This window comes from Daucus carota, chromosome 6 (genome assembly GCF_001625215.2).
Source record: "Daucus carota subsp. sativus chromosome 6, DH1 v3.0, whole genome shotgun sequence".
Lineage (NCBI taxonomy): Eukaryota > Viridiplantae > Streptophyta > Magnoliopsida > Apiales > Apiaceae > Daucus > Daucus carota.
In genome coordinates, this window is record NC_030386.2 from 38855478 (window position 1) to 38877903 (window position 22426).

General features: G+C 37.2%; 2 protein-coding genes across 4 annotated transcripts; one reads left to right on the forward strand and one right to left on the reverse strand.

Moving 5' to 3' along the window:
- The first annotated feature begins 192 nt into the window (after window positions 1-192).
- On the forward strand, window positions 193-3915 carry LOC108224658 (uncharacterized). Of its 3 annotated transcripts, none has more exons than XM_017399343.2 (5): window positions 193-389; window positions 630-656; window positions 755-871; window positions 1594-1819; window positions 2951-3915. In XM_017399343.2, exons 1-5 carry the CDS (start codon window positions 334-336, stop codon window positions 3767-3769), a joined length of 1245 nt encoding a protein of 414 aa, XP_017254832.1. In that variant the 5' UTR covers window positions 193-333; the 3' UTR covers window positions 3770-3915. The 3 variants fall into 3 exon arrangements, with proteins under 3 accessions (XP_017254832.1, XP_017254831.1, XP_063936063.1); XM_017399342.2 differs by having other exon boundaries at window positions 194-389; window positions 1594-1840; XM_064079993.1 differs by having other exon boundaries at window positions 203-389; window positions 549-656; window positions 1594-1840.
- Window positions 3916-4407: 492 nt separating this feature from the next.
- Window positions 4408-20613, reverse strand: LOC108226430 (E3 ubiquitin-protein ligase UPL2). The gene is made up of 17 exons (XM_017401387.2): window positions 20416-20613; window positions 20171-20309; window positions 17865-17960; window positions 17575-17781; window positions 10879-17410; window positions 9624-10690; window positions 9252-9551; window positions 8971-9175; window positions 8475-8749; window positions 8093-8385; window positions 6190-7309; window positions 5959-6105; window positions 5708-5788; window positions 5401-5626; window positions 5172-5311; window positions 4902-5008; window positions 4408-4760 (listed from the first exon to the last, which is right to left on the reverse strand). The coding sequence occupies exons 2-17, from the start codon at window positions 20267-20269 to the stop codon at window positions 4658-4660; spliced, it is 10998 nt and encodes a 3665-aa protein (XP_017256876.1). The 5' UTR covers window positions 20270-20309; window positions 20416-20613; the 3' UTR covers window positions 4408-4657.
- Between the last annotated feature and the right edge of the window lie 1813 nt (window positions 20614-22426).

Here is a 22426-nt window from a genome sequence, read left to right on the forward strand (position 1 = left end):
TGTTAAAAAATAATTTTATCAGACTTTTCAAAAATTTACCCCTCCCTCAGCTTTGTTCACTCAACAAATCTCGATTAACCCATTCAAAGTGTATTAAACGGACGTGATTCAATGGAGGTGCAGCAACATGCATGCATCTAACCGCACCTAATCACTACCTATACTCGTACACTTTGCTTCTGCAAGTCTTTCTCGTTTCAACTGGTCTTTTCTTATTCCCTTTCCTTGTCTCTTCTCTACACTTTCCTTTTCTTATGTACATATTTTGTGTCTATATATTCACAAATGCATGAACAATCTTGCATAAAAGATTGAGAATCTAAGTTTTATGAGATGGGCTTGGACTATTTTGTGATCATATTGACTAAATTCTTCAGTTTTGTTTCATGGTATGTTCAAATTTTTATGGGTTTTTTTCTAAAATCTTTTTATTACATGTGATTTTTTAAAGAAAGTGTGTTTATATATGGGTTTAAGGGGTTTTAATTTATTTTGTTGAAATTCTTTTTTCTTTAATTCGCTTTTTTCTTGCTGTTGATTTCATATAGTTCAGTTGATCAATGCTGTTGAAATTAATGGAATTTAACTTGCATGATTGTATATGTAATTGGGTTGATTTCATTTTGTAGGCCTCCTTTTGCAATGGTGTATCCTTTGTAAGTTAGTTTCTTGTTGGTTATGTTTTTTTGATGTAAAATTCTTGTTTATGTAAGCACAAATTCAGAGGTTGGAGCTTTATGTGTTTGATGAATAGGTATGCCTCGATTCGGGCGGTGGAGAGCAATCAGCACTATCAGCAATGTCTGGCCTACTGGGTTTTGTTTTCGATTACCACCATTTTGGAGTTGCCTTTGACAAAGCTTCTACTGTGGTATTAATATTTTACTTGGTATATGTGTTATGTTCGATATGTTGTTATAAATTTGATCAATGTGAATATGTGGTACGTTTGAACTTTGAAGTTGTGTCAACATTAAATGTTCGAGTAATCTTCCTTGTATAGTTGATATGCATCCACTATATGAAGTAATTGGTCATTCCCATGCTAATTCCTGGAACACTGGATAAGAGTGCGCTGTTTAATGCTACCAAGTAAAAACTTGTAAGATACGGAGATATTCAATTCATTGTCTCATATAAATGAATTTGTCTCAAGTAACTTCCATTTGGTGTAACATTAAACACTTACCAAATTGAAGATGTTGGGCTAAAATGCAACAATTTGAATATTTTTTTTGTATACCTAAAATACAACAATAATCTTGTATGTGGGACTGACGTTTCTTTTGAAATGTTTTCTGGTCCCTGTGTTGTTTGCATCTCCCATGTGGCGTACGATATGCATCTATCTAGGACTTACGTTTCTTTTATGTGGTATTCATTTATGACGTTCTTCCTAGATTTTGATAATCCGGTTCACCTCTCTTGAGGTGTGGTATTTTGGAATTTATTTTCTTTCCCCTCAGCAGACAGACATGTCCTTCCTCTTTAAATGTCCTAACAAACAAAATGAGGTTCAGAATTGGGGATATCGCTTGCTTAAACAAAATATCAAGTTTTCTGAGTTAATGTCTAGATGTGTTTCTTTTTCAGGTTTCCCTTTTGGCCTTATGCCAAAGGATTAGCAGCTTTGTTACTGGTGACGCCCTATTTCTCTGGAGCTTCATACATATACATGCACTATATAAGGCCCTGCATCTTTGATACAACACAAGTAAACAGTATCATGATCACTTCAGAAACAAAAAGTTCCATGCTGTATGAAAATAATGGATTTGTTGATTCAGCAGAGGAACAAATTGAAGGAGAGACAGAACGGGTAAAACTCGTTGTTCATGAGGTAACTTTGTGTCCTCATCATGAATTAATTTTCTAAGAATTAGGGCTGTTGATAATAGATACTCCTGGACTTTTTGGCTTTCTTTGTCTCAAATTGATGGATGGCTATTTTCACAGGATTAATGATACCTCAACTATATTTGCCTAATAGCTTTTATTTTCTATTGTATATAATCATTAGTCCTTGTGTTCCCTAGACTAAAAAATCCCAGTCATTTTTTTAAATCTATTTTTGTGGGATTAGTTGAGTCCGAATTTAGCCAGTTATGGGTGGGGGCAGTCCATAACCCGAGTTTTAAAATCCCGCACTAATGTGGGGTAGTTCCTCATAAATAAATAAAACATCATCACAACCTATTCATCAGATTAAAAAGGATTAGATATGATAATATGAGTACAAATTTTAATAGTCATGTGATTAATATCCTTGCTAACAAACTTGACTAAATTCTTATGCCAACATTTAAAATTTGAAACACAAATGGGCTATTAGAACTTCCCCGTTATTTCTCTAAAAAGTTTCAGATCTCCCTTCCTGTGCCCTTCTCGCAATTTATTTTATTCCTGATTTTAATGATAACTCATAACCCAAACATACCATTAGTTTTTCCAAGGTATTGACCTTTTAAATCATTCATCAACCATGTCGAAGCAAATTACTAAATTTAGTCTGAGTGTGATCTGTGTCCTTGCCAGCCCTATAGCTGAATTTTCTTCTTCACATTTCTGTTCAATTTGCAAAATAACTAAAAATTATAGCATAATTTGCAGACTCCACGGAATATTATAGTTAAATAAATTTGTCTATGGGATAAGTATAAACATTCATATTCTGTGTAATGTGATAGTTATTATTTTGGGGCTATATTTTGGGCAAACCAGTATGTGTTTATTTATGTAAAAATTGACTAAAGTCTAATGTATCTTATGTTGGTAGGTATGATCATAATCAATCTCATCTATGCTTCAAGTGTAGTTTATGAGCAGGACATGGTTCAAATGACAATTTTAATGCATATATCATTGTATGTCTATAATTGTTGTCATAGATGCTTAAGCCTAATATAACAGTCATGCGTAACTTCTAAATTATCATGCATCTGCTACTTAGACTGCACAGGATAATTCAAGCTCTAGATATTATACGGAGGAAATATCTCAGGCATGGACAGGAAATTTAATGAAAGTTCAGAAGGAGTGGAGCTGCGCGATTTGTCTTGTCAACACCGCCAGAAGAAAAGATCTGGAAAGTCATATGCGTGGCAGGAAGCACAAGTTTAGAGTAGACGAGCTTAGAAAAGTTGAACTGGTGACAGATAAAACAGCTAAAATTAATGTAACAACTGGAATTAAAAGCAAGGTTTTATTTCAGAACTTCAACCAAAAACTGACTGGTCTGCTAAATCCAGTTGTGAGGTCAGTTAGATGGTGTATATGGAGAAAGCCTGAACTTGGATGCCTGAAATTAAATACTGATGGATATATAGACAAAGACGGTTCTGGTTTTGGCGGTCTATTCCGTAATTACAAGGGCGACCCCATATGTGCTTATGCCTCCAAAGCTTCTCATGATGATATTTTCATGGTTGAGCTATGGGCTATATGGAGAGGACTTGTTCTGGCCTTGAGTTTGAAAATAGATACAATATGGATTGAATCCGACTCGTTGAGTGTGGTAAATACCATCAACAGGAAGCAGCCTCATGGTCCAAAGCCAAGTGATTGTTTGAATCACATTTGGAAAATGTTGGAGAAAATCGACAGATACCAAGTTACTCACACATGGCGTGAAGCTAACAGAGCTGCTGATTATGTAGCTAAGATGAATTCTACGGGAACTGATGTCGTAATCTCGCCAAGTGATTTTCCAGATGCCCTTCGCAAAATTATCGAGGATGATGCTCAAGGAACTTGGTATGGCAGACACTAGTTCGATAAGCAACCTCAGTAGATGATGCTTGGCATGTACTTTTTGTAAGTTGTAGACAACAAGCTAAATCTATTTGGTTAATCTTAACTCAGTTTGTAAATGGTACACAATTACAAGTTAAATTTAGCCTGTCCGACTTTCAAGTATTGTGAAGTACATTAATCAGGTGGTTTAATTAATTATTTTCCAAAAAAATTTAAAATTAGAAGCTTTTAATTCAAAAGAAAATTGAAGACTAATTTGTAAAATTGTCATGTCGTTTTAATAGAGTTCAATTCAGAAGAAAATTGAAGAACAAATGGTAGAATTATTATATCAACACATTATTAAAATAAATAAAAGTTGTACTATAGAGTTTAATTCAAAAGAAAATCAAAGATTAATTTGTTGAATTATCATATCAATACAACTTTAAAAAAGGCACAAAAATCTGTAATTATATAATTGGCAGTGACAATTAAAGTGTTCTTTTCATAATTTGTTTAAAAAAGAAACAGAAGTTTTTTTTAATAATCTTTTTAACTAAACGCCTTTTTACCGTTAGTTTCTTCTTTTTGAATTGTTTTGAAATCATATATCATCCAAAAAAACAAAAAACAGATCTGTAACCATATTCTAGGCTTCTAGCTTTGAGCATATGCCAAAAAAGATGATGCATTCCTAAATATTGAAATATTCACCATTGTCACAAAAAATCGTGAATCTAAAAACTGAAATAATTGACAAATTCGAAAAACCATTGAGTACTTGCAATAACAAATTGACTGTACAGTATTAAACATGTATCTGCTGGAAATTTCAAACATTTTCCAATCCTCATCTCATGATTTCCCCTTTTGACATCATGATTTTATCTACACGGTCCTTGCTCCTTTTATTTTGTTGGCCTTAACCAAATCCAAACCCTTCATTGGCTTCATGGATGGCAAGAAGCAGTCTCTCCTCTAAATGCTGCTTTGACGGATACTCTGGTAGATCCAATTGGTTAAAGCTGCACGCGAAACACAAAAACATCATTTAGCCTGTTTATTTCGAGAATTGGGGTAAAAAAACAGAGAACTGAGCTTTATACTGTTGCTCGTATGCATTCAATATCATATATGGTTTAACATGGTTGGAATATAATCTTTACCATGTATGAGCAGAAGGCAAGTGATCTGCGCTGCCATATGCCTTGTGAATCTGGAACTTCTGTGAGCCCGAAATTCCTTGTAACGCACTGAACCCTTCTAAAGGTACCTGGAATTGCACAAGGGAATTCAATATTTTAACCCAAATTCAATCCTTTACCAAATCACAAATTATCATTTAACCGGCAAGACTTGTTAGTTGCCATAAAGGTCAGAGTAGATTCCTCCGTGCAGGCATACACATATAGATGATACAGAATCTAAGTATATACCTTTGAGGTGCCAGTAACAAACTGTAAGAGTCGTGCTTTATCCTCCTTGCTAAAACTTTGTACAACCTCCCAAAACCACTGTATAACAGGAGACCCAGCACTATACCCTGAGTACTCGGTATTCATTCTCATGTCATCCACTGCAAAGGATAATATAAAAAAATTAGTATAACAGAACATAGTACTCTTAACATATCTGATTTATAAAGTACATCATTAGAGGACTCACAATCAATATCTGGTAGCCCACTAATTAACAGTTCCAATTCTTTATCATTAAAGATAGAGATTAAATCCCTTTGAATCAGTTCATTAAACCCCTCCAGAAAGGCATTTATCTGAGGACGAATAGCCGTGGTCAAACGATGTTCCGCGACTAAGTCAACATATTCATGCTTGTTTTCCTCAGTGACACGAATATTTCGGCCATTCTCACAAAGTTCATAGTCAGTTACCTGCATTCATAGAACTTAGAATACAGAAACAAACAGTAGCAGGAAAAGCTAAAAAATACAAAGTACTGCAGACAAACTTACTTGTGCCTGTTCATATAAGATCCGCTTCTCCTCATCAGCATCGATGCTAAATGTCAGGTCTAAGATGTCACTAATATCATTCTGCAGACAGTTAAATTATAGTTGGTCAATTGTCAAGTAGACGATGTCTACGATCAACAAGGATCTAATAACACTCAACAGTACAAATATACAACACACCTCAAACACCAAGATTAAACTTGTTGAAACTACAAGGACAAAAGCAGAAAGTACGTAGAGAAGTTACATACCTCAAGCATCCACTTTAAGTTTTTAAAATAATCAGGATCAATAGCTTCGATGTCATGATAAGTCACTTTGACACCAAGGATATGTTTGTAAAAGGATCTAGTGAAATGGACGTCAAGAAGTTGACCATCAAACAGTGCTTTTGCAACCTGAGCATTGAACAGTTGCATTAGTTTACTGCACATAAAAGAAATAGCAATCAATTGAAATCAACAGAAACAAATGATACTCACGACTCTTCCAACAAACTTGAAGTATGACAAATGCTCTGTTTGGTAAACAGAATTGGGATTTGGCTGAAATGTTGATTCATTCCCAACTGTGGTAAATAGTAGTGCTCCCTTGTCAAAAATAACCCTAGATAACAACTGGTACCATTCCCGCGTAAGGCCCCCAGCATCTATACCTTCCTCCCCTTGAAAGTGCACAGTCAACCTACCCTTCAAATCTTGTGTTGATCTCATGCGCAACTGGTTATATGAATCTTCAAGTATGTAAGCTCTTCTGACAGAAATTCTTAAGGGACTGTGATGGTGGTCATGCTGATGTTTGATTTTAGATCTAAAATGAGCACGTTTGTTGTCGAAGTCAATAAAGCGAGGAACCTTCAGCATAAGTGAGAAAGACTTTTCAAGCAAACCAGGATTTTGCCGGATAAAAGCATTGAGAAGCTTTCTATGCTTATCCGAAAATTTAATAAATGCCATTTGCTTTTCATCGACTTTCGGAGCCGACCCTGAAGATTTCGGCTTACTATCAGAAGTGGTAGCTTCTTCCACATCAGAAACCACAACATCACCAAGATCATGTCCTGCAACGGACTGCGCGGGATTCAACTTTTCACACATCACAAAGAAAGATTCTACATATGGTAGTATATTTTGTGTTCCTGCTGGGAGCGGAGGCATCACACCAGATGGTTTTGATGTTGAAGCCACGGCAGAGGATGACAAATCTCGTGGTGAATCTGAATAGCTCTCTATTTTGCTTATGCAGGTGCTCAGTTCAAGCCACAAAGGATCTAAAGCACCATTGATGTTCCCAAGTAGAGCAAGGGCAGCAGAGTGTTCTCTTTCAGAAAGAACTTTACCATTTTTATCTTGCACAGAAAGGGTAGAAACAAGTGAGCTTACAGCCTGTAATACTCTAAGAACAGCAGCACCATCAGAAGATGTAGCAGTCAGTAGAGCCTTCTCTACTTCCCCAAACATATGTAACTCTTCCATGGCAGATTTAGTAAGGTTTTGTACAGAACCAGCTAATTCAGAGATAAATAGATGACAATGGACAGGAACAATTGCAACCAACTTCTTTAACACTTCAGCCACCAAAGCATAGGCATTATCCGACAGGCTGATAAAAAGGAGTTGCACAATTAGCCAAAACAATAATATTAAACATAAAATAACTTATATTATGAGGTTAAAAACTATATTATGACGAGTCACACACTAAAGTGTGATTGCAACAGAGCCAGTCAAAGCCAAACTGAAGAGTGCTACAAAGAATCTACTGTTCCTCACAAGGTTATATGTATAGTAAAGATATTATTAAAAAAGTTTACTTTGTGTTTCACATGAATCCTTCAAAAGAAATCACTTTGCAACAGGAAAACAAGAAATATACAAAGAGCGGATAAGCATGCCATGCAAAGTATTTTGCTCAAAAGCAACAAGTGCTCATCACTTTACAGCAGTTGACATCTAGAGATACAGTCTTAGAGCAAGTCCAATGGTAAAGCTAACATGGCTATAGCCATTTCTATAATTTGAGACCAAAAAGTAGTTTGGTCTTAAAATACAACTAGTGATTCAATGCATAATGCTAAAATAGGACCACCTACATTCAAATCCAATGCATAATGTATTTTAATATTTTTTGATAATAAAATAGGATTCATTTTCCCTTCATAATCTATAGCTTGTTGGATGACATTGCAAGGACAGCTTTAGATATCTCCAGTCTTAAATAGAGGACCAACTGTCCATTTATGCATTTATAGGACTTGCTCATACAGATATGACAACATACCAGAGGAGAGCATGGATGTGAAGAAGAAACTATTAGAGAGACAATTCAACACACATACACCAGAAAAACAATAGCAGAAAAGACAGAACTGCACAAGTGACATACCCTTCACGTGCCAGCAGTGAACATAAAAGTCGCAGTTCTGCTTGTGGAAGGTTCCGCAAAATATTTTCAGAATCAAACTCTGTGTCTGAACTTCTAACTGAGAGTTTTAAAGTCTCATCAGCCTTCGCTAATTTATCGGCACCAGATGACGTGCCACCTGAGCCGGTATTTATTTCAGCATCCAACGTGGTATTCTGTTCAGATACTGGTTCAGTTGCAGATGGCCCAGGTTCATCAGAAGAAATTGGTTTGCTTTCAGCATTATCAACAATGACATCGAATAAATTCAGCAACTGAAATAGAAATCAAATCGCAAGTAAATAGGTCAGACACTGGTAGTATTTAGGACTATAATGGCGATGCATAATAGAAAAATCAGTACCTGTTCAAGATGGGCAATACTTCTCAAATAAAGAGGTTGGTTCAATAGGCTTAGAAGCAATTTGATTGATAGGTATTCCTGCTGCTGCTGCTGTTCTTCTATCTCATCTTCATCAACAACCATGACAGCTTTTCCACGAGATAAATCAAGATTAGAAGACTCTGGTTTTGATGGAGGCAAGCTAAACTGGAAGAAAAGTTTCGCCACAAATGGATGACTCCGAGCCAAGAAGGTAAGAGTTTCAAGAACACGACGCGATACCAAAGGGGGAACACCTGTGAATAGTATGACAATAAAATTTTATAAGGAACACCAGCGATGAGATTAGACATTTTAAAAATGGGAGATAACTTAAACAGCAGAATACAGTTCATGCCAAGAGCAAACATAACCAAAAACCGAAACTACAAAAAAGTAACAAGTTCACTCCCAATTATAAACAATTCAACCACCACTCTAGCCAAAATCGTTAACACTGCGGGTGGTGGAAATTTACCATCGAAACACTGCGGGCGAGAATACGTCACGTGGCTTTGGCAAGCATAAAGCCTGTATGAAGGTTCTGAAGAACCCAAAAGATTGGAGGGCTTTCTCGTATCAAGCATCAACAACTCCATAAGAATTTTCACTAAAGCGGTTCTGGTTTCATTATGAGCACACAAGTTCAAGAGAAGCCTCTGCAGCTGACCTTTATATAGTGGCTACAGAAAATATGTAGAAAGTTAGCAGATTAATAAATATATTAAAAATTCTATAACATGTACACCACAATAATACCTGAACAACACGAAGAAGCCGGATCATTGCTTTCAAATCTTCCGTATCAACCAAAGGAGCCCCATCAGCTTCAACTGGTTTACTCCCCAAAGATCTACGGGAAACAATCCCTCCAGCTCTATCCAGTATAGATCCAATACCATCCCCACGTCTAGAAGATTCCCCCCTCCGATTCCTTGGTAACATGCCAAATAGGGTTCTATTATAACGTCGTGCAAATCTCTCCCGTAGCATATTTGCCTCAGCTACAAGCGCAGGTGTCAGATTGGCAAGTATTGCATCAGATGACGTTAAGAGAACCTGTGTAATACGAAGACAGTAAGAAAGGCTCAACCCCAAAAGAGAAGTATGATAGAAAAACTAATATTTTACCTCTTCCCGCAGTTCTGAAGGAAAAGTAGCGATTATCGAAACAGTGTCCATTTCCACAGGTTGTCCTTCCAATTCATGTGACTGATGTAACCTTTGAGCTTGTTGCTGAGCTAGAACTTCTTCTCGAATGTCCGGTGGCAGCGCTGCAAGAAATTCAGGATCGATGTCTTCATTTTGAGGCTCAGGCTCGGTATTTGAAGGCTGGGCAACTTGACCCTGTTGAGCAGAAAGAACCTCTGCACGCAACTCCTCAGGAAGTGCATCAAGGAAAGCCGGGTCAATTGATCTAGAGTCAGCATCACCACCATTCTGTTGTTCCTCAGCTGAAGCGGCCTGACCTGCTTCTTGACTAGTATTTTCCGAGACCTCCGTGACGCTGTGAAGAAGAGCATCCCTTCCACTTGCAAGAACATTGGTTCCAAATGACATATTTGCTCTCCTCGGTCGTATATCTGCTGTCCCTTGCCTATCTCCAGCATCATCATGACCATCAGCACTGCCAATTTCAACATCCAGACTGCGGAGGCTCTCCCCCAGAGTTGCTCCACTTCCACTACTTGCTTGGCTGACAGCTTCAACATCACGTGCAGCAGCATCATTGTGCTCAAACTGCATTTCAACAGTTTGAGGAAGAGAACGTGATGAATCCACAACATGTTGCAATCCATTCACTGCAGGTCTAATATCAGAATCTGCAGAAGCATCCGGCAACGTGGAAGCGGGTGCATGTTGTGTGTAATTGGTTTCACTGTTTCTGCCATCTCCAGCAGCAGTCTCTGGCACCATCTCTTGTTGTAACTGACTGGCTTCACCTTTACTCTCAGATTCACCAGTTGGGATTTCATCCGATGGTTTCTTTGCTTCTTGAGGCGGCGTCAACTGGGCTACAAGCAATTCCTCAAGGCCTTGAGGTATTGCAGATGCATTGGACCCACCAGTTTGCTGGTTATCATCAGCCCACAAGTTGAGTCGGTGCCCATGACGTCCAGGTCTCAGTGACCTAAAAATGGAATCCATTCTCGATGTGCTTTCAGAATTTCTATCCGCAAAAATATCACGAACATTTTCTGCAGAGGAACAAGTAACAATATGAATGTCAGTTTCTAATTATCAAGCTTCATTAATCACACGGTTTGAAATTCAGAAGATAAACATGTATGCAACAAAATAATATAGTGCGTTTTACGGAAGTCACACAATGTTTCAAAAAAGAAAACATTAGAGGAAATAAAACACAAGGCTAAGTCACAGATACCTGATGGTCGGGGGGCAACACTTGGCAGCGAAGAAGCAGGCTCCAACAAGAGTGGATGCTGGGTGGAAGCAGCACTGTCACCCGTTCTCCCTAAGAGATTGTATATTGAGGTAGTACGTCCCTGACGTCTTGAGCCAAAAACTTCAACAGGCATCACATGGAGTTCATTGGAAAAGCTTTGATCTCTACCAAAAACCTCAATATGGTCGAACATATTTATTCCGTTCATTCCATCACCCAGCCTAAGAATAACACCTTCCTCATCATCATCATCATCTTCATCTTCATCCTCCTCTTCCATAACCTCCTCATCAAAGTCATCTTCATCAATTTCATGATCATCTTGATCGGTATCAGGATGTTGCAAATGATGAACTTCATCTTCTAGGTGATTGTGCTCCTCATCATCCCCATCTTCATCATCATCTTCATCTTCTTCATCAACTTCTTCACCTTCATCACCTGACATATCCTCATCATCATCTTCATCAAGATTTTCTTGAACATCAGCCTGAATTTCAAATCTAATGCCTACAGTATCAAGTCCATTTTCAAGACCCCTGGCATCATCAGAATTTTCGTGCATGTAATCGTCTTCACTTGGCGGTGCAAAACCCCCGTCATAGTCCTGGTCATGTTCCATATCTTCTGTAATATCTTCAGATCCACCATAATTTTGGGCATTGTTAAAAGACTCAACGTGATCTGTTGAAACATAAGCCATATTTGGTTGCACCGTAGTTTCCATAGCTTGTGATGTGTTGGGACTATTATCTGTTCTTCCATCCAGACTCTGGTCAGGGGGCTTTGTCGAACTTTCTCCTTTCACAGTATTACTTTCAGCAGCATGAACATGCTCTTTGGTAACCACCTCAAGAATTTTCACAATCCCAGAAGCAACCTTGGGTGAATCACCATGATCCAAGTCCAAGACATGAAGAGTACGAGTGATGGATCTGACCAGACCTACATCTATGAAAGTGGAAGAAGCTTCTGTTGAAATGTAAGAACCTGTAGGCGTACGAGCGACAAGAACATCATTAAGCAAATCAACGAAAGCCTGAATGTTGCTTTCTGGTGGCCTAAAACCTTCAGAAAAATCAACAAAATCCTTAAAAACACTACCGACTTCCATAAATACCCGCTTCCTTGCCTCTGTGGAACGGACACAAGCAGCAACAAGAAACTGACTAGCCCTGCTTGCTAGCTTATGCTTCCAATCAACCTCTGTTTTCTTTTCCTTCCTAGAGTTCCGGCTATAGGGTAGAAATTTATGGAGAATGTGGTGAAATATTCCACTATTGTACATACCAGCAAGGCCCTTTTGAGGAGATTTAAAACTGCTAATCTCAGCATCTTTCCGGAGCAGAACATGAACAGATGAACCATACATCAACAGAATCTCAGTTAAGAGCTTCATTATAAACACAATCTTTGCTAAAGATGCAGATGACTCTTGGTTATTGACTTTGATTCCTTCAGTATCAGAAGCAATGGCCTTCCCTTTACCTTTATTAGCAGCAACATCAATGTCCATATCTATTAATGATGGGCTATCACCTGCAGTCGTTTCCTCTTTCAGAGGGTAAAAAGAAACTACTGAATCCAAAAGAAGCTCTATCACACTGACAAAACTAGGTGGAGGTTTCCTGTGAACTTTGGTATTTTTGGAGTTTGTATCATAAGGTTTTCCATGCACACCCTTTCCATCAGTAGTCTGTGGTTTATCTTTTCCCTCTCCCCCGTCTTTCTCCTTCTCTTTCTCTTTCACCTTGTCCTTCTCACGATCTTTAAGTAACACAATATATGGTCTTTCACTTACCATCTCAATTTGACATACAGATTGTGCAGCCCGCAGAAAAATCACAGGGTCTCGTGAAATGACGGAGGTTAGATTTGAAAGGAAGCTGCGTGGTGTGAGTCTACCACTGGATTGTCGGTTAGCAGCTGTTGCAACACTATGCTTTATCTCATGTTCCATTGCTTGCTGTAGTGTCAGGGGATCTTCAAGTACATGCCTGATAATAGCAGCAGCAACATTGTCAAACCCAACAAACAGACTACTAGTTGGCAACGAAAGAAGTAAAGGCAAACCCCCTGCATCAAGAAAACTAAGTGCAACAGAGTAATTTCTTGTAAGTGAAGAACACAACTGTAGAACAGCATGTGTTGTTTCAGAAGGAAGCTCATTTCTCAGACAAGAACAAGCTATCTCAACAAGTCTTTTCTGCTCCTGGATGTCCATATACTTCAATCCATAATTAGTCTCTGGCTTGTTTACTTTATCATCATCTATTACCACAGACCTTCGAATACCATCATCACTTTTCTTTAACAGTTCTGAAATATCAGCACTAAGTTTCTGATCCACCTGCGCTAGTCTATCAATAGCAACAAATGCAGCTGTAACCCATTTGGGAACTTGGGTAGCTCCCCTGTCGCATAATTCAGAAACCCAGTAAGAAACTATATCTGAGGCAACCTTGACCAGTCCACTCTTTGAAGCCACTTCACGTGCTGCCACATCTTCATTAAGAATGAGAGCAAGTACATGAAAAAGAGATGCAAGCATGTTACTGGAACCACCAACATCAGGGACGGCACTAGAGAGCTTCACCTGATCTATGATGAACAGAATAACATTTGATCTGTATTCACCATCATTCCGAGAACATATTAGTAATAGGAGATCCCGAACCGGAAATGCTAAAGAGTCCTTCATTTGCAAAAGCTTTCTACAAGTTGATAGTAACTCTTCAACAGGAGGAAGTTGAACAACTTCTTCCTCTATCTGCTGACTATTATCAATTGCAGCATCTTCTTTTGTGTCTGTTACTGAATTTCCAAGGGACATAACAAGTGCACGTGCTAGTTCATCATCTTCTTGTACTTCTTCTGGATGTGAAAACAGCCATTCCATTGCCAATTCCACACTATCTGAGCCAACCTGCCTTAATGCTTCCTCAGCTCTGGGCCTTGAAAACCCCATCTCAACAATTGTAGAAATAGTAGTTTCATTTGGTGGAGGACCAGCTGGGCGTGGTACAGCATTGTTCAAATTCTTCACTTCCACCCCAGAATAGATGTGTCGAATGATAGAGATAACAGATGCAATAAATTCATGATTGCAGTCAGTAAAGTGTTGATGCGTCCAGACAGGTAGCACTACCTTCAGTGTTGTAGATTGCAAGACTTTCACAAACATCTCCGGATCCCGAGGAAATGGAATGTCTCCATTCACTAGAGGCTGTGTCAGCAAGTGTTTCGTGAATGGGACTAAAATAAAGGATGAAGTTACAAGGTGATCCATCAACTTACCATAGCTCGCTAAGGAACCATGGATCCATGAATGATCTGTTTCATCTAAATCCTCCTGCTTTAGAATCCCCTCATCAGTGTCCATTGGAGATGCAGGAGTTCGGTTAACTGCAAAAAGCAGCTGACTAGTGGCCTCGAATGTAGTCAAAACTGATTGAATGACCCCGCGTCCATACAAGGCATTTAACAGAACAGGGTTGCACGATTCTGGCTTATCCAATAGAATGCCATCGATGAAATCTATGACCTTACCAAGGTAGCGGCATTTGACAGAAACAGATGGCTCTGACCCACTAGGAACATGACCTCCGAAACTCATATGAGTTAGGGCAATGGATGCAAAAATAGAAGCGACTGATTTTGAGGAAGGAGACACATTTACCAAATCATCTCGTCGACGGGAGGGAAGGAACATTGCTTTTCCCAGCTCTTGAAACAAATGGGTGATGTGAGAAGATAATGACTTCACCATGTCACAGCAAGAAGAATAGTAAGATCTCTGTTTGTCGTCATCCTTTTTGCCACTAGACCCAATGCTGACAGAAGAACCAGGCTGGTGCAGATGTTGGCTGGCACCAAGCCGCATATTTGAAGTGCCATCTCTTTGTTGAAGGCCAGAAGCACGTGTAAGATCACGGTACAGATTTATAAGATCAAAAAACTGTGACTCAAAACTCCAGCCTGACATCCTTCTTCGTAACAAAGGATCGAGAAACTGCCTAAACGAGTTCACTCTTTGGTCTTCAATTTCATTAGTACTTGGATCTGACTGCCGCGACTCATCACCAGAACCAGTACCATTATCCTTGTTCTGAAGCTTAGCATCTTCAAGAAGAGCAACCTGCCAGAGAACCTCACGTTGAACACGACCAATATCCTCCAGAACATCCTTGCTACCATTACCAAATTCCGCAAGTAATGCAGTTACCCAACGATTGTCTTTTGAGGCAGCAAGAAATAAGAGAAATTCAACAAGAAATAGTGAAGAAAATATCCCACTATCCGGTGTCACTTTAGGGTCCAGCAGAAAAGAGCCAGCAACTGTGTCAAATGCTGCCAGAGCCTTTTTCAATTGATCCTTAAGAGAGGAACAAAAAGCACGTGCCAAAGGAGCAGAGTGATGTTGGGTAAATCCCTTAAAGACCATGGTACTGTGTAAAGCAATTGACATTCCTTCGGATGACTGTGCAATGCTTGGCCGTAACAGAAGTTTAAGTAGAGATTCGATTCCTGATTTTTCCACAAACAGCCTACATGTCTCAGAATTTTCCATCGTTCTGTGAACCAGGACCATGACATGAAAGATGCTAAGTTGAATAAACTGTTCATTGCTGACTCCATCCGAAACTAAATCTGATTCACCAACCATAGAGCAAGAACCCTGGTTTTCCTTGTCCTCGGAGTCCATTTCCATTGATGTACTTCCAGTGACTTTTTCAGAAGACCCTGTGAGCTTCGGGTCTCCTATTGAAGATATATGATTAATAATTTCAATGATTAAATCGACACCAACACTCCTCAATGAAGACACATGTCGCAAAAGCTCTTCTACAGCATTTGCCAGTGGAACAATAGCATCGTTCATAGCTAATATATATTTCCTGTTCGTAAATATGTCAACAAGGAATCGTAATGCTGAAGTTCTTCTCACAGCCTCTAAACCTTTGGCATTGAGACAAATTGCGCCAAGACCATTTGGAACACACGTAAGAGCCTTAGATGAAGGGAGTATACCAGCTACAACTGATGACAGGAAGGCATCTGGAAGACCCAATTCATCCAAAGCAGGAAAGCAAGTAGGATCTTTATGAATAATTTCACTCATAACTGTGACTGCTGAGGAATATATATCACCTCCAAATTTTACCACATTCTTAAAAATAAGTGACAGAGTAGAAGGCAAGGAAACATTGTTCTGAGATCTTGAAGTGTTTGCTGGTGCATAGGTAGCAGATCCTAGTGCTTTCAATGAAACCCTAATAAGCCTCTTTTGGATGTACATCCCATCATCAATATCATCAGTATGCCTCGAGGATTCACCCCCATTCATCAAATTATCATTAGTCACAGTTGCATTTATCACTCTGTGCACTTCTATCTGCAGTCTATGCACCAAAAGTTCCACCCCACCCAAGTCTTTAAAAAGAGTCATTGCTGAATTACTATAGTCCATAAGCTTCTGTAGAGTCTTCACAGCTAAGCATACAAGGTGCATATGTCTCATTTCTGAATCTTCTAATAGAGGCAAAAATGTAGGCACCATTCCCGATCCACGAAGAACACTTCCGGAACTTGACGTAGAAATGACATGGAGAAGATAAAATTGCAGAAGAGCTTCAACAAAAGCAATGGATGACGGGTCATTGGAGCTATTTAGTGACAGAATAGCTCTCTGTAGAACATTTAGAAGTATCATGCGGTTACCCCCAGTAAAGCTGATTGTTGAGCCACTCAAAATGCGTGCCCTTTCATGAGATGATGAATATGCGGCTAACTGAGATCCCAATGCTTGCATTGCCAACGTTCTAGTGTTTCCGGAAATTGTATCTTCAGACTTAACAATTCTGATTAATTCATTTGTATATTCAGGCTCATTGGCAAAAAATGATACAAGTTCATCATGAGAATCACTCGCCTGAACAAGCACAATAAAGGCTAGCAGGCAAATCCTGCTGTACAGCCTGCATATTCTTGAAGACTGGAAGGAATGTGCATATCTGATTCTGGTCAACAACAAGAACCTGTGCTCCGGAGGAACATTGTACTGCTTAATACACATTTCCATGAGTGCCAAATCATCTTCCTTCCGCAAATGGAGATCAGGAATGTGAATAACACTTGAACCAGAAGAACTTGCTCCTTTTTCAGATCCCCCAACATTTTGCGAACTGACACCATGCAATTCAAGATAGAGAGTGGATCCCACCCGATATTGAGATTTGTCGGACTCATTCTGTATGTCAGGAGGAAATAAGCTTAGTCCTCCCTCCTGGGTTTTCTCGTTTAACATGACACAGGCATACAGGCCCAATCCCTCTTCTTTGCTTCCCCATCCCTGTGCTAGTGACAGTAGACAAGTATTTATAGAACCCAATCCAACCAACTTTCCACTTGAATGCAGTTTTGATGAATTTATTTTCACCAATGATGAGAGAGTCTCCAGGGACGATATGAGAATCTCAGGATCTGTTGAGGCAAGCAAGAGCTTGAAATGCTGTATGGAGACAAGAGAGAGCATATATAGAGTTTTGTTATAAATAGATACAAGTGAAATAGCACAGAAATACTCAAAATGGAATAAAGGACACAAACATAAATTATATGCATATTTTAAGCAACAAATATATTTTAAATACATAACATAATCATCCAGTTCACCTCCAATCCACTAAATGAACCCTTGTTGGGGCAGTTGTCCAAAATTATTTGCATCACTCGTAATATCTGAAGGACTGCTTGCTTTGGCAATAAGGCGTCACCTTCTAGGACATCATCTGCCAAAAGAAGGTCGTTCCTTCCTGATATATATGCTTTAAAGTATGTATCGAAGTGGAGGAACAGTGGTCTCCAGTGATGAAAATTCCCCTGAATAATATACAGGACAATGTTTTACAACTTCGAGCTCTATAAAGTAATAATATATAATGCAGTATCACTCGAAATAATACCTTGTTATACTCCCATCGAAATCCAGAAAGAGGTATTTCTATATCTTGTAATGGGCACTGTATAACCTTGTCAATGAAGGCCTGTATTTGCGGAGGCTGCAAGTAATTACAAGTGTTGAGAATGTCAGGCACAATTAATTTCTCAAAATGAGAAGAGTACAAGTGGACTTAAATAATTTAGAGCAAACACCATAAGCATATTCTAAACTATTTCTCAGGGGCAATGTCAGATTTTTGATGCTTTTATTTTGTCAAACACGTGCAAAAACCCTAATCTCCAAAATTGCCAATACAATGATTAATCAAAATAATGTCAGTATCAAAAATATTATAACCTCCCAATACCTGTGCTATCACAAAAAAATATGGTGACAATATATTCGTGGAAAAAGATCTTACATGAACAAATATTACCCCGAGTGTCAGCAATGTGAAACCCATGATACAAGAGATTTCACAAATTTAGGGTAGTAAAATTACTATGAAAAGAAGATTTTACAATTACAGCAGAATGAGTAAAAAGTTACAATAAATAAGATCCTAGCAGCCTCCTTGAATACTACACTGAATTCAATGTTAAAGAGCAAAAAATGTAACCAAATAATGCACCGTGTATAGGAGGAGAATCATTTAACCAAAACATAGAATTTCTGCTGGTTATCAGTAAAGATGCAACATATGTTCTTTAAATTGCACACAGCAAGTTTAAAACATTGAAAATGTTATTAATTAGTACTTGAAAGCTGTCATCCCAAACATCCATCATTAACCCATTAAAATTCAGAAGAAAAACTTTCTAGGGGACAGCTCAAACTAAAACATATAATATCGATGTCTCTCCCAGGTATATGTTAAAGAATTGAAAAGCTTGTCAATATAACAATTCGACATCACATGAATGCAATCAAAAAAATTTACACAGAGAAAACAGAGCAGTAGTTCGTGAAGTAAAATCCTTGCATTTGGCAGATCCAAAAATTACTTCTGCATTCTACCAAAAATGTGCAACATCAAGGTGTTTTAAAAGCATTTTCTTTCTTGCACCAATAGTTTGTTATGGTCATCCCTATTGCTGTAAAATAGCTTCTTTTTTTCTATTATTGAAAAGGATAAGAAAATATGCATTTAGCAAGTAGCAATTAGCATTAATATATTGATATATTGCATCTGCTACAGCCATAAATTTTCTGTTAAAAACTGTACAATCTTTTAACAGGCTGGTCCAGTCATTGAATTGAAAATTTACCTTTTTTGGATGACAAGGTTACTTTTGTTCTTGGATAATAAATTGAAGTTGTACATATAAGTAGGATGCAGAACTAATAGCTCAAAAGATGTGCAGTAACAGCTAAAGGCAAACTTGCCAGGACCAAAAGAAGGTTGGGATTTGGAGGCTAACACACTGAGATTTAGGCCAACTAATGTTGATGTTAATTAACTTGTCAAAAGAACAGTTGGGCAGTAACCATCTTCCGTTTACAAACTCTAGTATCACATATATGGTACAGTAACCAATATGTAAGAATGGAACAATTGAAGAGATCAAAAGATACAATATGTCAAGTACTTGTCATGCTAAGCTAATCGATGTTATTATAAACTAATATCTTATAACTAAGCAGTCCATTTTCCCATCGTTTCATAACTACCACAATAGTGTAAATTACAACAAAAAAGTGATTCCTTGTTTCCCCAATAAAAGGCTCTAATTTGGGTCGAGTTGGTATCAGTATAAAATTAAGTTTCAAGATCAACTGAACTATATACACAAGTACTAGTAAATAAACCACTCGGTACATCAAAAGAAAACTCTATCTAGATGAAAGTTACATTTAATTTACATCTTGTTGCAAGATTATCTCATCTCTAGTAAAATTTAAATAATTCAAAAAAGTCTTTATTACAGGTAAAACACCGAATTGCATTATTTACGCACTTAGTTATAATATTTTGGCAAGCCTCGATCATCTCTAAACTCTAAAAGATGAACTAATTATCTATCTAGGTTACAGTGTCTAAGCTCTCTCAGATATTCATCTTATTAAGAAACACCTGTATTTTCATTTTTTACGTATATCAAGTACTCCGTAAAAGAATCATCATGAAACGCCCTGCGTTAACACTAGGCTTTTCGCGATTCACTCGTATAGCTAAACCAATTCAACCAATCAATTCTTCACCACAATAATATAATAAACCCTAGGCCCTATCACTCAAAATCAAGAAACCCGTCGAGAAAAAAAGCTACTTCGTCTCAAAATCCGTAAAAACAATAAAAACAAAGTGAGTGGACAAAAGGAACTAACAGTATCAGAATCAAGCTTAATAGAAGGACCCCCAATAGCTCCTTCGCCTGATAAAAGCTGCCTCAGCCTCGACGGCAAGCTCGATCTTAGGGTTGCCATATCAACACCCCCTTTTGTTTCACTTTGCTACTTTCATAAACTGTAAACACAACACACATGTCAGAATCAATAAACCAAAAAAGACCACAAAGACTCGAACTTTACCATCATCGATCAACAATCAAGTGCGTAGATACACAAATTACCTAGTTGAGAAGACCGAGAATCGCTGATTGATGAACATCCAGAGAGAGATAGAGAGAGATGAGAGATATGAGAGAGAGTAGGGCACAGGACTTGTAAAGAAAGAAAAGCCCAAAAGAGAGGAGAGAGATATAGAGAGGGAGAGCGAGCGAGAGAGAGAGAGAGAGGGTTTTTTTGGTGTGTGGAGAGAGATTGTTTTTAACCCTGGGTAACGGAGGATTTTATACAGAGGGGAGAGTTGCTGAGGCGGAGTGGTTTTTACCACGGGTCTAGTCTTACTAGGTGAATTTTAAGTGGTTTTTGCACTTCTAGACCCTTCAATTTTATTTTCTTATGCTTTTGCCCCTGCTTTTTTTAAAAAATTAAGATGTAACTTGGCTTTCATACGTCTCTTTCAATTTTTTACTCTATCATGCATGACTCATATGCATTTTAATATTTTATGAAATATATTCTCTTAATTTTTTATAAATATTCTCTTTTATATAAAATTTATTATAAATGAAAATAAATTATAAAATTATATTCTATATACATATAAAATGCATGTCCGATAATAAAAAAAATTATAAAAAAATAAGAGAGATGAACGGGGTATATATATAATTTATATTGATATTTGGAAAACTGATTTATTAACATTAATTATTTTTACATATATTTTTGATGAAAATATATTATTACGTGGAGGATGGATATCGAATGAGAAGTTGGTATGTACATACGTCACTACGACATTGTTACTCTCTCGCTTTTATTACAATAATAAATATATATGAATTAATATAGTAAATTATAATTTGTCTTCGTGTAATTTGGATGGCAATTTTGATGTTTGTTTTGTGTTATTCATAAATTTGTCACGTGAATTTATCTATGCTCAGATATATTAGTGTTGATTTTATGAAATGCTTGTCGAAAGGGAAAAAATATTTAAACAAGATGGATTAACTTAATAAAGTTAAATTAGTAAATTGATAAATCGAAATTCGCAATTTTAAAAAAATAATTTATATATTTTAAATCAAAATAATATTAAATTAAATTTTAAAAATCTTCACGCACATGTAGGTCCAATTTAAACCGGATATAATGAATCCGGTTGAGAACAAATGTTAAGATGATGGTAAAATTTTACAATGGAAGTTGGGCCAATCCTCATTCTTTATAGGGATGTAGGGCTGTTAACGAAACGAATATTTAATGAAATATTCGGTATTCGAATTCGTTTAACATTATTCGTATTCGTTTGTTAACAAATACAAATACGAATTCAAATCTTAAAAAATATTCGGTTTGTTAACGAATACAAATTCGAATAGATAAATATTCGTATTCGCTATTCGCTTAATTATTCGGAAATTAAATTATATATATATATATATATATATTATTTTATATTATATAGAAAAATATTATATTTTTATTTAATAAGATTATGTACTGGTAAGGGGAGCTCTTCTAGTTATAGCCACAGACCGACAAATCAGAAACAAAATGTCACACTTTTTGGTTTATCCACGTTTGTTCAATCAGTAATTTGAATTTTATATTATTTGAGTTGGATGACTGTAGTCTGTATTATTAGTACTTTTTATAGTTTGCTTGAATTGGTGAAGTATGGGAGTTTATAACTTCTGTCACGTGTCAGCAATTTAGTTAATTTTTTTATTTTTTTTAAATGAGTGCCTTAAACGAATATGAATAGTTCGTGAACTTAACCGAATACGAATACGAATACAAATAACTATTCGGATAATAAACGAATACAAATCCGAATATGTATATTTAAACCGAATACAAATACAAAAATTATAGTATTCGTTTCGAATTCGTTTCGTTAACACCCATATAAGGATGTTCTTTACTTCCGTCTTCTTGTCCACAGACTTTCTTCTAAAACTTTAACCCCACCTTCTTAAGATTTTTTCTTCAATTATATTAATAGTATATCATTATATGAAAATTATTGATGACATAAATTCTTTTATATAAAAAAAAGCTCCTTCTTAA

Bases quoted from the DNA above. Each gene is read 5' to 3' on its own strand.
- LOC108224658 (XM_017399342.2), top strand. From the start codon at position 334: ATGGGCTTGGACTATTTTGTGATCATATTGACTAAATTCTTCAGTTTT. The intron at 390-629 runs GTATGTTCAAAT...TTCATTTTGTAG, and splicing joins TTCTTCAGTTTTGTTTCATG to GCCTCCTTTTGCAATGGTGT. The intron at 657-754 runs GTAAGTTAGTTT...TTTGATGAATAG, and splicing joins TTTGCAATGGTGTATCCTTT to GTATGCCTCGATTCGGGCGG.
- LOC108226430 (XM_017401387.2), bottom strand. From the start codon at position 20,269: ATGGCAACCCTAAGATCGAGCTTGCCGTCGAGGCTGAGGCAGCTTTTA. The intron at 9,176-9,251 runs GTATTATTGTGG...TATTTTCTGTAG, and splicing joins GGCTTCTTCGTGTTGTTCAG to CCACTATATAAAGGTCAGCT. The intron at 8,386-8,474 runs GTACTGATTTTT...TTTCTATTTCAG, and splicing joins GTATTGCCCATCTTGAACAG to TTGCTGAATTTATTCGATGT.